General features: G+C 36.4%; 2 protein-coding genes across 5 annotated transcripts in view; one reads left to right on the top strand and one right to left on the bottom strand.

Moving 5' to 3' along the window:
* Positions 1 to 8,014, top strand: part of LOC129268092 (fatty acyl-CoA reductase 1-like) — a 28,383-nt gene extending 20,369 nt beyond the window's left edge. For all 4 annotated transcript variants that reach the window (XM_054905676.2, XM_064104967.1, XM_064104965.1 and 1 more), the window contains exons 9-14: positions 138 to 205; positions 757 to 835; positions 1,923 to 2,012; positions 3,503 to 3,632; positions 4,513 to 4,640; positions 5,499 to 8,014. In XM_054905676.2, coding sequence (XP_054761651.2) covers positions 138 to 205; positions 757 to 835; positions 1,923 to 2,012; positions 3,503 to 3,632; positions 4,513 to 4,640; positions 5,499 to 5,667 — 664 coding nt within the window. In that variant the 3' untranslated portion in view covers positions 5,668 to 8,014. The remainder of the gene's footprint in view (positions 1 to 137; positions 206 to 756; positions 836 to 1,922; positions 2,013 to 3,502; positions 3,633 to 4,512; positions 4,641 to 5,498) is intronic.
* Positions 8,015 to 8,837: 823 nt separating this feature from the next.
* LOC129268544 (fatty acyl-CoA reductase 1-like) overlaps positions 8,838 to 13,778 on the bottom strand; it is a 36,481-nt gene continuing 31,540 nt past the window's right edge. The window contains exon 15 of the transcript XR_010294692.1: positions 8,838 to 11,102. The gene's annotated coding sequence lies outside the window, so the exon portion shown is untranslated. The remainder of the gene's footprint in view (positions 11,103 to 13,778) is intronic.

Raw genomic sequence — 13,778 nt, 5'->3', positions numbered from 1 at the left:
ATTTGTTCATATCATACACATACCTACTATCACAGTCTGCAACTTGGTCACCAGTCCTGTTAATAATCCAAAGAATGTTTGATAGTACAATGAAGAAAAGACTGGTAACCCAATTCATATGTTTATATCATACACAGACCTGCTACCATTCCAGTCTACAACTTGGTCACCAGTCCTGTTAATCCAAACAAATGGAAAGATGTGGGTAAGTTGAACATGAATAATTCATGAAATTTTGTTTTTAGTTATTCAGAGAATTGATGTAGAGAATAGAATATTTAAGGGAGAGAAATGCATGTATCTGGTGTAGAAATGTTGGATAATGTCTATCAACATGTTGCATTAAGATTGTGTGTGTTAGAACTTTAGACCCTATAACCATACATAAATTGGAGAAAATATGCAATTTAGATTGCGTAAATCGATCATTGATAAGTGAAACATTCACCCAAGTTGATTTAATTTTCTAAACGAATTATACAAAGCGTGATGTATCTATTCAAACTTCTAAGTCTCATTTCGAATTTTAAGGAGCATTTCATGAACGTTTTTGTCAGTGGTTTCACTTACAGGTGTTACAAGCTACTGAAATCCTTGCATCTGATTAGTCGCTGAAAATCACTGACAGAACTCGTCATGAAAGGCACCCCTGTTTTCTGTGGACCAAAGAGATTGAATTGAGCATAGAGTTGCCCTTCTGACAGCTTGTTGGCATCAAAAGTTTAATCTTATTTCTATATTTTTCTTCTATTACAGAAATCATTCCAGATCTCTACAACAAGATCCCACTGGAGAAGGTGTTCAGACGACCCAGAGCAGCAATCACTAAGAACCCGTAAGAACACAGTCCTTAAGAATTTTGATTTCATATTTTGGTCTGCTTCATACATTTGTTTAGTCACTTATGCTTGACTTTATGCATGACCATGACCCTTTCTTGTTTTAAATGGTGGAGCCTTGTGGCCCAGTGGATTAGTCTCCGGACTTTGAAACAGAGGGTCGTGGGTTCAAATCCCAGCCATGGCGTAGTTTCCTTCAGCAAGAAATAAATCCACATTGTGCTTCACTCAACCCGAGCGCGTAAAAGCTGCTTGAGCTACAGCCAGGGTAATAATATCCAAGTCCTTTGGAAGCGCATAGAGACGTTATTCATAATGTGTTATGCGCTCTACAAGAACTTACTATTATTATTATTATGAAATGATATGTATAATCCAAATTATCATTGGCTTTGATATAGCTTCTAAGATCCTGTCACCAGTCGTGCGTGAAGTCATTTATAACTTTATAATTCATTGAGCTTTGTGAAATCCCACTACTTCTAAGGATCTGGAAAGGGAATTTGATTTGTTGGTAGGATAACTTTGTAATTTTCACCTCATTATAATAGCAGTGTGCTCTATTCATTATCTTGAAATTATTACCTTCATTTTTTTTATCGATAGATAAAGACCTACCCACAAATCAAATCCTCCTTAAGATCCCTGTAAGAATTAACTTGTAACTTACCTTAATATGATTAGCAGTGGGCAATTTGAAATTTGACAGAACTCGTCATGAAAGGCACCCCTGTGGACCAAAGAGATTGAATTGAGCAGAGAGTTGCCCTTATGACAGCTTGTTGGCGTCAAAAGTTTAATTTTTTTTCTATATTTTTCTTCTATTACTTTCATTCAGAATAGTATACTGCGCTTAGAAACAATGTATCAAGTGCTAAATAAATGTTGCATCATATTATTATTATTATTATTATTATTATAATCATCATCATTATCATAATCATCATCATCACCATCATCATCATCACCACCATCATCACCATCATCATCATCATTATTATCATCATCATCATCATCATTATCATTATTATTATTATTGTAGTTGTTTCTTGTAACGATTGCCCTTATTTCTTTTATCAATAGACTTGCCTTTGAGTATTTTAACATGGTCGGTGCTAAGATCCCAGCTTACATCATTGATTGTGTCAGGAGATTACAAGGAAAGAAACCTATGTAAGTAACTATTCTGTAATATATCCCTCTTATGACTATTCATGAGTATTTCTAGATAAATGATTGGTCAATTCGTGATCATGTGATAAAGTATCTATTTTGGAATATACAGATGTAGCTAAATGCTGATTTCTGGTGTTGTGATACAGGAAGATTTCTCTTCATAAGAGCAAAACTACATAAATCCTTTATCCATTGATTATACTGATTATAACATAAGTGATAAACACATCTTCCCTCGCAAATTGCTCCATATTTTGGTATTAAATAGCAAAAAAACAAAGTATTCTTTGTTGATTATGACAATATGCATAAAACAAAATGGATGTTAGTACAGTTAGATGATTTCTTCAGGACTTGTATTTGGGGAAATTTCCCTTTGTCAAGAAATGAAAAAAGGAGTTTCGGGGATGTCATATATAGGGACAGCGATTTTCCGTTTCAAAAACTTACCTTTTCCATTTCAGAAAATCGTAAATTCCGTTTGAGCATGTCAGAAAACGGAAATTCCGTTTCCCCATAGACTTTGTGTACATGGAAAATTGGCAATTCCGTTTACCATTCAGTAGCAATATATCACTCGCGCTGGTCAAAATTTGTATCCGCCACTGTACCAACAACGCAGTAGAATCCGCTCTAATCAGATCTATGCGGGTACACAAAATATTTTTACAAAGACATTTGACATAAATACATCCTTACCTTTCACATTATTAGCATTATTTTTTTGTTAAATTAAATTTTATCGATAATTTGGGTTTTTTTTCGACATCGTTTCGATCAGTCAACGACTTTAGCCTATCCGCCATTTTGTATTTCAAGACCGGAATATCGTGCTGTTACATCTTCAAACGTAGAGGGCAGCAACACACGACCGTGTTGTTTGCATGTGAATGTTTTCGATACGGCCGACCCCGCCGCCGGCCAAGACCCGGGACGCGGACGAGGCCCGCAGGGTACGATCGAGAGTGATGGAGTCAAGAGCAGTCATGATGTGTGGATTGTCATACTTTGTAGTGAAGTGAGATCGTGTTTTGTGGCCATTTAATATCCGTCTTTTGTTGAGATTTTGGAGTAATTACTGTTGCTGTTCTGTGTATTCTGAGCAAAAATATGTTATCCGTGATTTTCCGTTTGAAATGCCACTTTCCGTTTCAAAAGGCAATTTCCGTGAATTCCGTCCGTTTTCCGCGATCGCGGAAAATCACTGTCCCTACATATATTATCAGGTTGTGATTTTTTTTTTTGTGAGGTGAATTACACTTTTTTGTGTAGGATACTGAAGGTAAATGAGATTTTTTTGTGTAGGATGCTGAAGGTAAATGAGATTTTTTTCCTGTAGGATGCTGAAGGTAAATGATATTTTTTTTTCCTGTAGGATGCTGAAGGTAAATGAGATTTTTTTTCCTGTAGGATGCTGAATGTAAATGAGATTTTTTTTTCTGTAGGATGCTGAAGGTTAATGAGATTTTGATTTTTTTTTTCTGTAGGATGCTGAAGGTAAACCAGAAGATCACTAAGATGGTGCACACCCTGAAATACTTCACCCAAAACACGTGGGAATGGACCAATCAGAACACGATAGCCCTCTCCGCCGCTATGAACGAGGAAGACAGGAAGGTACGTTGAAAACGAGTCAACGATAATGGGACAGACACACTGGTGAAACGAACTCCAGATAAAAGCTATTACGTTATTACTAATAGTAGACCATAGGTCGCTATAGAGTCGTAGAACCATGCCAATAATACATCGATACCAGTGGGGCTAATGATGTATTTATGAGGCGATATCTTGGGCCCCCATGGAACGATTTCCAACAATTTTGAGCTATTACGTCATTGCTCTACCAAAATATTTTATTAAAAATGCTGAAATGCAAAAAAAGGAGTATTGATGATGTAGCACTACTGTTCTCTGGGCCATATCTGAGATGAGCCTTCAGAGCTTGCTGTGATTAGATACCAAAATATGCATTAGTGTGCGCTTTTATACAGATATTGCCTACCTAGAGTTTGAATGTAACATTTCCTCTCCCTGACGGAGTTATATTTTTCCCAAGGGATTATATTTTGCCCGAAGTGCGCAGCGCTGAGGGAAAATATTATCCCGAGGGAAAAATATAGCTTCGGAGGGGAGTTGAAATGTTATTGATTAAAACAGCTCTAATCCATCTACGTCATAATAGATTTTTTAAAAAAAATACATCAAGCGCGTACTTCATGCAATCGACGCGTTTACATTAGCGCGTACATCAAATAAACTACCTTGTTACGCAACTTGTATGCAGCGAGTGACGTCACCTTAGTGAATATAACGCCACAATTGACAATACAACGCAGTATATTCCCTGAGGTGACGTCAAAACCTAGAATATAACAAATGCGATCCTCGCAGTTATGGTCACGTGATGGTGTATTGACCTATCTGATCACTGATTCGAATCTACATTACCTATGTAATATATACAGATATATCTTTTTTTGGCCTACCTTTTCAGGTGTATTTCACGGATGTGAGACCCCTTCACTGGCCGTCATACCTAGAAGCTTACTGCCTTGGTACCAAGAAGTTCGTTCTCAACGAAGATATGAACGACCTCCCTGCGGCACGCAGTCATCTCAGAATGTAAGTCGGAAATTAAAGTGATTGGTTAACATTGGTTTGACTTTTAAAATATCTGAGCTAGAAGGTCACACTTGTCACCTGTGTCTGTGATACGTTACAAAAATGAAGCCCAGAAAAAATTGCGTTCGAAAATTATTATTCAGTGCTTCAAAAATTGAAATATAAAGTGACCGAAAACACCAACTTAATTTCATCCCATATACTTATGTGTACTATTTAATAATAATAATAATAATAATTATAACATTTGTAGGGCGCTTAATACAGGTGTTTCTAAGCGCTCAGTTTTCTGCCTATCAACTAAATTACCGGGGAAAAAAAAAAAAAAAAAAAAAAAAAAAAAAAAAATTTAGGCGTCTATAAGACGCCTATTTACAAAATCGGGGTTTGCCTTGTAGTTTTAGCTTTTCATTCTCAATAATGGTTGTTTTCAGGGTCTATTAGTTCTAATACATGCACTTGTACACATGTTTCATCTTGGTTTGAGAATTTTTTAAATCGGCTGCTCACAAAGTTAAACAATACCTTTAAAAACAAAAAATCTTGTTCTGAAAGTCTGACTTTTCTTTTATAAGTAATAATATATGTGCTGTAGCCTCTATGATGATGATAATAGGCATCTAAATAATGCCATCTATCTGGAGGGATTCTTTTAAGGGATGCAGTATTATTACCACCTCAGATTTAGCACGAGCTGCCAACTCCAGCACTTGGTGCATTCTGTGAAGAGCTTTGAGCTAAGTTTGCCAAAAGTCAGATTGTATGCTGCAAGAATAAGTGTAGACTCAACGCTTTATTCTGATATTGAAACGAAAATGCGCTTGCTAACATATGAATTCATATATCTAATTCCTCCAGGTTGCGCAACATCCGATGGACATTCAACACCGCCCTCATTGTCATCATCTGGCGTGTCCTGATCGCCCGCTCGCAGCTCGCCCGCAACCTCTGGGCTTTCGTCATCAACATCTTCTTCAGGTTCCTCCGGTACTGCCGCGTGACAAGCACCATCGCTCGCGCCCATTGAGCGAGACGTCCCTGCGATGGCGCCACTTGTCGCTTTGGCAGTTCTTCTTTTTGACGATACGACGGATCCTGCATTCTGTATAGCTTGAACTGCAGTGCATCCTGTCTTCTTCATTCCTGATGTGCAATGCTCTGTTGAGGGCGCCGTATTCTTCTATTTCTTCTGCATTGAACCTTGAAAGCAGAGACTGTGAACCTTGTCAACAGAAATGCCCTCTGAAGACATCCTCTCAAAGGCCACACTGCATATTTCTTAATGTGGGGAAACTAATTGGGTGGACAAGGCCTTGATGCTACCATTGTTGACCGCTAGTCTTTCTAACGTGGCCCTTCGACGTAAGGAACATTTATCGCTTGGTCACTTTGGTCAATTGTCCTGATAAAGGAGTTCCCTAGAGTCCAGATAAAGCTATGAAAGAAACGTTGCCTCCGAGCATGATATACCCTGTTAATATCTCCAGCGAGATGGTATTGATGTCGGTCATTTATAGAGGTGCCATCCCTATTGCGCATTTGATTCTTCCCTTAGATATTGTGGTAACAGTTCCTGTCCTTTTCTCAACATATGCTCCATTTTCGGAGTTTGTTCGCTTTTACAACATTGCTATTTGTAGATAAACCCACATGCAGTCACCGGCAAATTTGCTATCAACCAATCAAATGACATGATTTTAGTAGCTTATAACAGAAGTTTGCAAGTTCCGATCAATCAAAAATTCTAATGAAACGTAGAAATCTGATGCTGCAAACCTTAAAATTATCTCAGCCCAATCTCTATTCTATAGTCCCAGTGTATTGACGCTTGTGTAGTTATATCAACAAACAATGGCATGTATGTAACTCACTCATGGACACTGAACGTACAATCTTTCCTACTATGCTCAAGAAAATTCAATGTGATTTGAAAACACAGGCACTCAGGAGTTATGATTTCTTTATCTAATCTTTTTACCAAATGTATATTTCATTATGTTGAATTATAACTTTCCAGATATTTTGGAGCAAAACTCGGAGGACATGTGCAAAATACTCGCTATGTTTTGAGCCCTGATGTATTTGAACAAAAGTGATTCCGTGATTCTATGAAACTTGATCAAGTGGAGAATATGATGTTCATTGATTTATTGGACTGAATGGATGGATTTGTCAATACTGATCGATGAAATGCGATTGTATTTCTTTATAAGAATTACTGAATATGTATTTGCTTTAAGGTTCGAGTATTGTTGCTTTCCTATGTGCGATTGGTTTTCTTATAAGTCATTGTACAGATAGTAGTTTTACTTTATATGTGGCCAATGTAATCATGTACTAGTGAAGGGTCTTCAATGATGTCGTAAAAATTGTGCAGACATCGATCAATCTATTGATATTCATTGCAATTCTCTAGTTGTTCCAAACGGACGTGTAAAGATGTAAAATAGTATATTGCATTTGCAAATGATGTATATAACTGGCTTCGTACGGCAGCATGTATCCTTGTTTTTTCACACAAGTTTCTCTGTGATGCTTTGTTTTGTGTAAATATTTGTACGTCTCTTTAATGTGTAAGAAGGTGGTACATGTGAGGCCTGTATTTACGTTTTTCTATTTATATTCTCTTTAAAGTTAGTTTATCGGCACTGCTTTTTCACAACGTGGAGCGTTGTGGCCCAGTGGATTAGTCTTCGGACTTTGAAACAGAGGGTCGTGGGTTCGAATCCCAGCCATGGCGTAATTTCCTTCAGCAAGAAATTGATCCACAGTGTGCTGCACTCAACCCAGGTGAGGTAAATGGGTACCGGTAGGAAGTAATTCCTTAAAAAGGAAAGGTGTGCGCTATGAACGCCTAGCTTAGCCGGGTAATATAGGAGCGCCTTGAGCACCTAGCAAGGTGGATATGTGCGCAATATAAATACCCTATATTATTATTAATTCAAGCTAAAACTTTGCCAAGTGCTGTCGGCTATCAATAGTTGTACTTTGTAATAATCATTTGTTTTCCCTGTAGTAGAGGACTGCAGGGGAGGGGGAAGTGTTTTACAAAGAGCTTTGTGCGACTTAGAGTTGGGTCTAACTAATTCAATGTAACAGCGCTTTGTAACTTTTGAAAAAGCGCTTAAGAAGTAATTATTATATATTATAACTGACGATTTTTTTTTTAAATTCAGTTCTTCAAATTGGACAATCGTGCAGCTTATTGGCAGGTAGTATCATTCTGAATCATATTTTTGAAACAGGTATTCTGTTGAAATCAGAATGTATGATTTATTTCCCCCTTCGTTTTTGCCAAAGTTAATTTATAAATTGGGGAGGATAGATACACTTCTAGATTACTATTTAAACAATAAAGTGCAACTTAAACATGACTCCATTTGACATTCTGTCATTGATATGTATTTTGTGTATTGGGATTTATAGGTATTGGGATGAGATATACATGGAAATCAGGTGAGGAAGAGAGAAGAGAAGTAAGAAAAAGGGAGGGGGGAGGGTGAGGGAGGGAGGTAGACCTAGTGCAGGGTTCCCACAGTCATAACAAATCCTGGAAAAATTTGTGGTCATGGAAAGTCAGGGAATTTGGAAAATTTTTGAATAGTCATGGAATTGCATTTACCTCTTGGCTATGGCAGCTTTCCAGTTTGTCATGTCTCGCTATTGTAATTGGTGTTCATGATTTCCATTTTTCCGAGTTTTGTGACATCCCAAATTATACGTAACTCCCGGGAAGTCATGGAAAGCAGCAATTTAGTCATGGAAAAGACATGGAATTCTTTTTTCAAATTTATGTGGGAACCCTGCTAGTGGCCCGTATTCTGAACTTGAGTTTAAGTTAAACCCTGGTTTAAAGTTGTGGTTTAACTATGGAGAGCCAATTGGGGCACAAATGCCTAACAGTACACATCCAATTTTCTAACTCATAATGACGCCCATATTGTTCATAATTGTCTGGGAATGATAACTGAAGTATTTTGAAGTATTTTTCCCCATTATGAAAGCAAAAGGAACCAAAATAATAAAAACAAATATACAATATAAACAGAATTGAATTTTTGGCTCCCAATAATTTTAGCACAGAGTTAGACCGTGGTCTAAGTTAAACCCGACTTCAGAATACAGGCCAGAAGGTCCATGCTTTAACAAACTCATTCGAGACAACATCCAGAAACATTCAACATCATCACATCCATGTCCAATTGAAAATATTTTTATTTTCTTAATGCAGTTTATTCTTCAAAGAAGCACAGACCACAGTAGGGTCGATACTGGGTCCCGTTCCATCGGGACTTGTAATAACAAATGCATAATGTCCATAATCAATTTACCATACGTCAGCCAATCAGAGAGAAGGATTTCAGTAGCTTTAAACTATTATAGCAAATTTGTTATAACAAGTGTTACGAAACAGGCCCCTTGAATATTGAAGTACAGACATCTTCATCTTTTATCATCATTGTTCTAGTAATACAGTCTGTATACACAGAGAAGTGTTAAAAAAAGGCAATAAAACAGCCAGTTCGTAGTTCCTTTCTGCGCATGATCAAAAGATTCTACGCATGATCAGAGGAAGGTCATTTGTACTTAAGTGACATGGTGGTTTAAAATCTAATGAGATGAGCACCAACTTTGATGTCTTGATTATTCACATATTCTTTTGAATAGTGGTTTTCATTTACATCCACAAAAAACAACAATGCGTCCACCGAACGACTGGTATTTCAGTTTGCCAAGTACATTGTGCAACATGCTATGATATGCATTCAAAGTAGGAATGCAACAAATACCTTCATAAAGTGTTCATTGGTGTGCTATTCTAGTCACCTGGTCTATTCAATTTCTTCATCCTGCTATGTAAGGCAAGCTTACATAATATCTTGCTTTGAAATCTGCCTATCAATGAAAGAAATGAAAGGTCATTTGACCAAAATTTTCCATGAAGTAACTACGAACTGGTCTATTTCAGAAACAGATATCACAATCAGCAAGCTTCATGAATATTCATAGAGGGCATATAATGTAAAAAAAAAAATCAACAAATTTAGAAAAAAAGAAAGATAATCATGATCAGCAAGTATCTTTAGCTACAGTTTGATATTCCCGAGATTCATTATTCCAAACGTTTGAATACTCTTTAGCACACGAGCACCAACTAAATACATTTCATCGTAACACTCATGAATATTCATAGAATCACATGCATATAAAAAAATACATGCCCTCAATTCACCATACACTCATACCCTTTTGAAAGTACTCTGAAAAAAAATTAATCAACCAATATAAAAAAAAAATAAATGCTATCCCTTATCCTCATAGAGCAAAGATATACACATTTTTTAAAAACAATGTGTATTCAATTCAGTAGTATACAAAATAGAGTAATAGACAATATCAATAAAGGCCTATGGTTTACAACATATTTTCTTATACTGTCATACAGTGCAAACATTTCAACAATTCCTTCACACACAAATTAGAATGAAGATTTTTATACCAGCCCTTAGTTCACAATATACCTATGACATACAGAGATGTAAATATATAACTCATTCAAAGATAAAATATAAAACAAGATGGATCTCAGACTACTCCTACCCCTGCAAGATTGCATACACATCTCAAATACTTCACTTCTAAACTCATCAAATGACCTCTCGGTGACCTTTGACCTTGATATATAATCTGATAATTTCACTCCCATTTGCATACGTGACATAGTCTGAATTTAAATCCCTTGATCAGTTATTTCATCACCGCGAAAGCATATTTCTGCGAAAATAAAGACCCCTCCGACATTTGACCTTGTGACTCCAAAATCTAAAGATCATCCACAAAACACATATTTAGCTTGAAGTTGATCCTTCAAACTATTCTTGACTTATTGCAATAAATTGATCATTTCAGATAGGCAATGACCTCTGTGACCTTTAACCTTTGAATCCATGACCCCAAATCTAATCGGCCCATCGTCACTCAAATATGTACACATGGGCCAAATTTGATATTGATCCCTGAAACGGTTCTTCATTATCAAGAGAAAAGCAATTAACATTTTTAAAAAATTAGTAAAGACATCTGTGACCTTTGACACTAATACCCCGAAATCTACTTAGATTATCGTTATTGCATATGCATACTTATTCAAATAATTCTTCATTCAATAATAAAATAACGAACGAATCGTTCTCGGAAAACTGCAATGGCCAAACTCAGCAAGCTAATGAAAGATAGAGATATTAGCAAGAAAACAAAGGTAAAGATGATAAATACATTAATATTTTCAGTTCTACAACTGAAAGGGCTACCCTGCGTAAATAAAACTGAAATAAATAAATGAATATTCCCTGTTGTATTATATGCATGGAAGCGAATGCTGGACAGTCAAGAAGGCAGAGAGGAAGAAATTAGATGCCTTTGAACTATGGTGTTACCGTATGATGTTGAGGATTTCTAGGACTGAAAAGAGAACAAATAAGTCAATCCTTGAAGAAATAAAAACCGAGCTATACTCCCTTGAGGGTACAGTTGTAAAACAGAGATTAAGATATTTTGGACACATTATCAGATCAAAAGGTATGGAACAGGACATCATGCTTGGGAAGATACAAGGCAGAAGAAGAGGAAGACAGAGGAATAGATGGCTGGAAGGAATTACTAAAGAAACCGGAAAATCTTTGAGAGAACTGAGTACGCTTTCAGAGGATAGAACAGAATGGTGAGTTTGTCCATGTGGTCCCCTGGGGATCGTTTCATGAAAGTTGTCAGCACTGTAAGATGTCTTTCTCCGACAGTTACCATAGTAACAGTCAGAGGCCAGAGCTTCTCAGCCAATCAAAAGCAAGGATTTCACTGAAATAGTCAGCACTGACAACTTTCATGAAACACCCCCCAGGAGTCAAGATATCGACTTGATGGTAGTTTACATCACATGTCCATTCATATAGAGCTGTTATACTTTACTGCGCTTTGATACGTGATACCATATTACCCTGCCGTATAAACTAAGCCGCCATGTCGGCGCTAAAGCGTCAAGGATAAATCATACTGGGTACCCATTCACTTCACCTGGGTCAAGTGCAGCACAATGTGGGTCAATTACTTGCTGAAGGTAAGCACGCCATGGCTGGGATTTGAACCCAAGTCCCTCTGATTGAAAGACGAGAGACGTAACCACTAGACCACGACGCCCCCAGTCGCGAGAATGGAAACAGGATCGACGGACAAACGACCCCCAAAAATCCAATAATGCCGCAGCCAACCAACTATGGTGGCCAGAGGCTTAAAAAAAAAACAATTAGGAATATTGCCTCTACAGAGAGCTCATATGCTATACTATATAGAGATGTTAAAAATGTTTTAAACATTACATTTAAGGGACACAACTATACCAAGACTCAGTTTAATCTGCCTTGTTTCCAAAATTGACGACAAAATCAAATTTGAATATTGCCTCTGAGATTGAGTGTTCATAGACAGCACTAAAAAGAGATGTTTAAAAGTTCTTTAAATTACATGAGAGAGCGAAACAGAACAAAAGAATACTACTTTTCTTACTACAGGTTCAGATTAATCTGCTTTTTTCCTCAAAATCAGCTACATTATGAAGTCAAATTTGAATAATGCCTTTTTGTTTTTCAAGTGCTTATATAGTGCACTAAAAAAAGGTTTAAAATGTTTTAAAGGGACACAACTTTACTTCGGCTCAGTAACCCGCCTTTTTCCCTAAATTGACATCAAAGTCAAATTTGAATATTGCTTTGCGTTTCTTGAGTGTTTGTATACTGCACTTAAAAGAGATGTAAGAAAGTTTTTAAAATTATATGAAAAATATCAAAATAGAATGAATGAATACTATTTTTCATTACAGGTTCAGATTAATCTACTTTTGCTCCACAAATAAAAAACAATTTAACTTTGAATAACGCCTCTTACATGTAGTTTACCGAGTGCTCATATACTTCACACAACAAAGAGATGTAAACAAGTTTTTAACATTACAATAAAAGATAGCAAAATAGAATGAATACTATTTTTTTGTTAAAACAGGTTCAGATTAATCTACTTTTGTTCCCCAAATCAAAAACAATTTGAATTTGAATAATGCCTCTGACATATAGTTTACTGAGTATTTATATACTTCACACAACAGAGAGATGTAAACAAGTTTTTAACATTACAATAAAAGATAGCAAAATAGAATGAATGAATAATGTTTTTAGTTACAGCTAGGTTTTGAAATAAATCTGCTATTACTATTTGAACTTTCTTTACCCGCATTTTACCCAATAATTACATGTTAATGCCAAGTATCATTAGTTTTATACATTCCAATACACTGTTATTGCAAATCTGATATCATCTACCGGTATTCATTGAAGTCTTACTGCCATAATATTTGACATTATCACCCGTATCAGACATCTGAGCTAGTCATTTACAAAACCGTATTTCCCTGTATTTTATTATTATCAGGAAGGGATAGGTATATTGTTTGTATTTTCCTCGGTCTCAATGCGCGTATTGACTTTGCATGCAGAGACGACGCAAAATATACCTTTGTATTTTACCTGGTCTCACATCCGGGCCTTTGAGGATGCGAATGAAGTGATACGCTTCATAATGTTCCGCGCACCAACGATCTACGTCATAATAAAGACAACGCTGGATCTGGGCGCTTGCAAGTATGTCATAATGGTAAAGTGCAGAGCCTAGACACTGATATTATCATGACACAACAGAACTTTATTCTTAAAAGATATCGCTGTTATCATGATTTTTGCTCTAGATATCTGATTTGGATGATAATAAAAATATTGACTGCCTTTCTTTCGGGGAACATCAAATATATTGCCCTTAAAAGACCCATATTGCCCTCGTCTAAAGACTCGGGCCAATATGATTCTTTTGCTGGCAATATATTTGATGTTCCCCTCAAGACCAGTCAATATCATATAAATATTTCAAGTAATTTCTAAATATTGTTATTACAAACCCATCCATTCATTGAAGTCTTAATGCCACAATATTTCATTTTTTTTATATTTCAGTATTATTTGGAAGAATTTTCAGCCGTTACCGAGATGATCAGAAATTAAACAGTGATGTACACAATAAGTATCTCTCATACCATGG

The sequence above is a fragment of the Lytechinus pictus genome, chromosome 9 (genome assembly GCF_037042905.1).
Source record: "Lytechinus pictus isolate F3 Inbred chromosome 9, Lp3.0, whole genome shotgun sequence".
Classification (NCBI taxonomy): Eukaryota; Metazoa; Echinodermata; class Echinoidea; order Temnopleuroida; family Toxopneustidae; genus Lytechinus; species Lytechinus pictus.
This window is presented reverse-complemented; position numbering and strand designations above follow the sequence as displayed.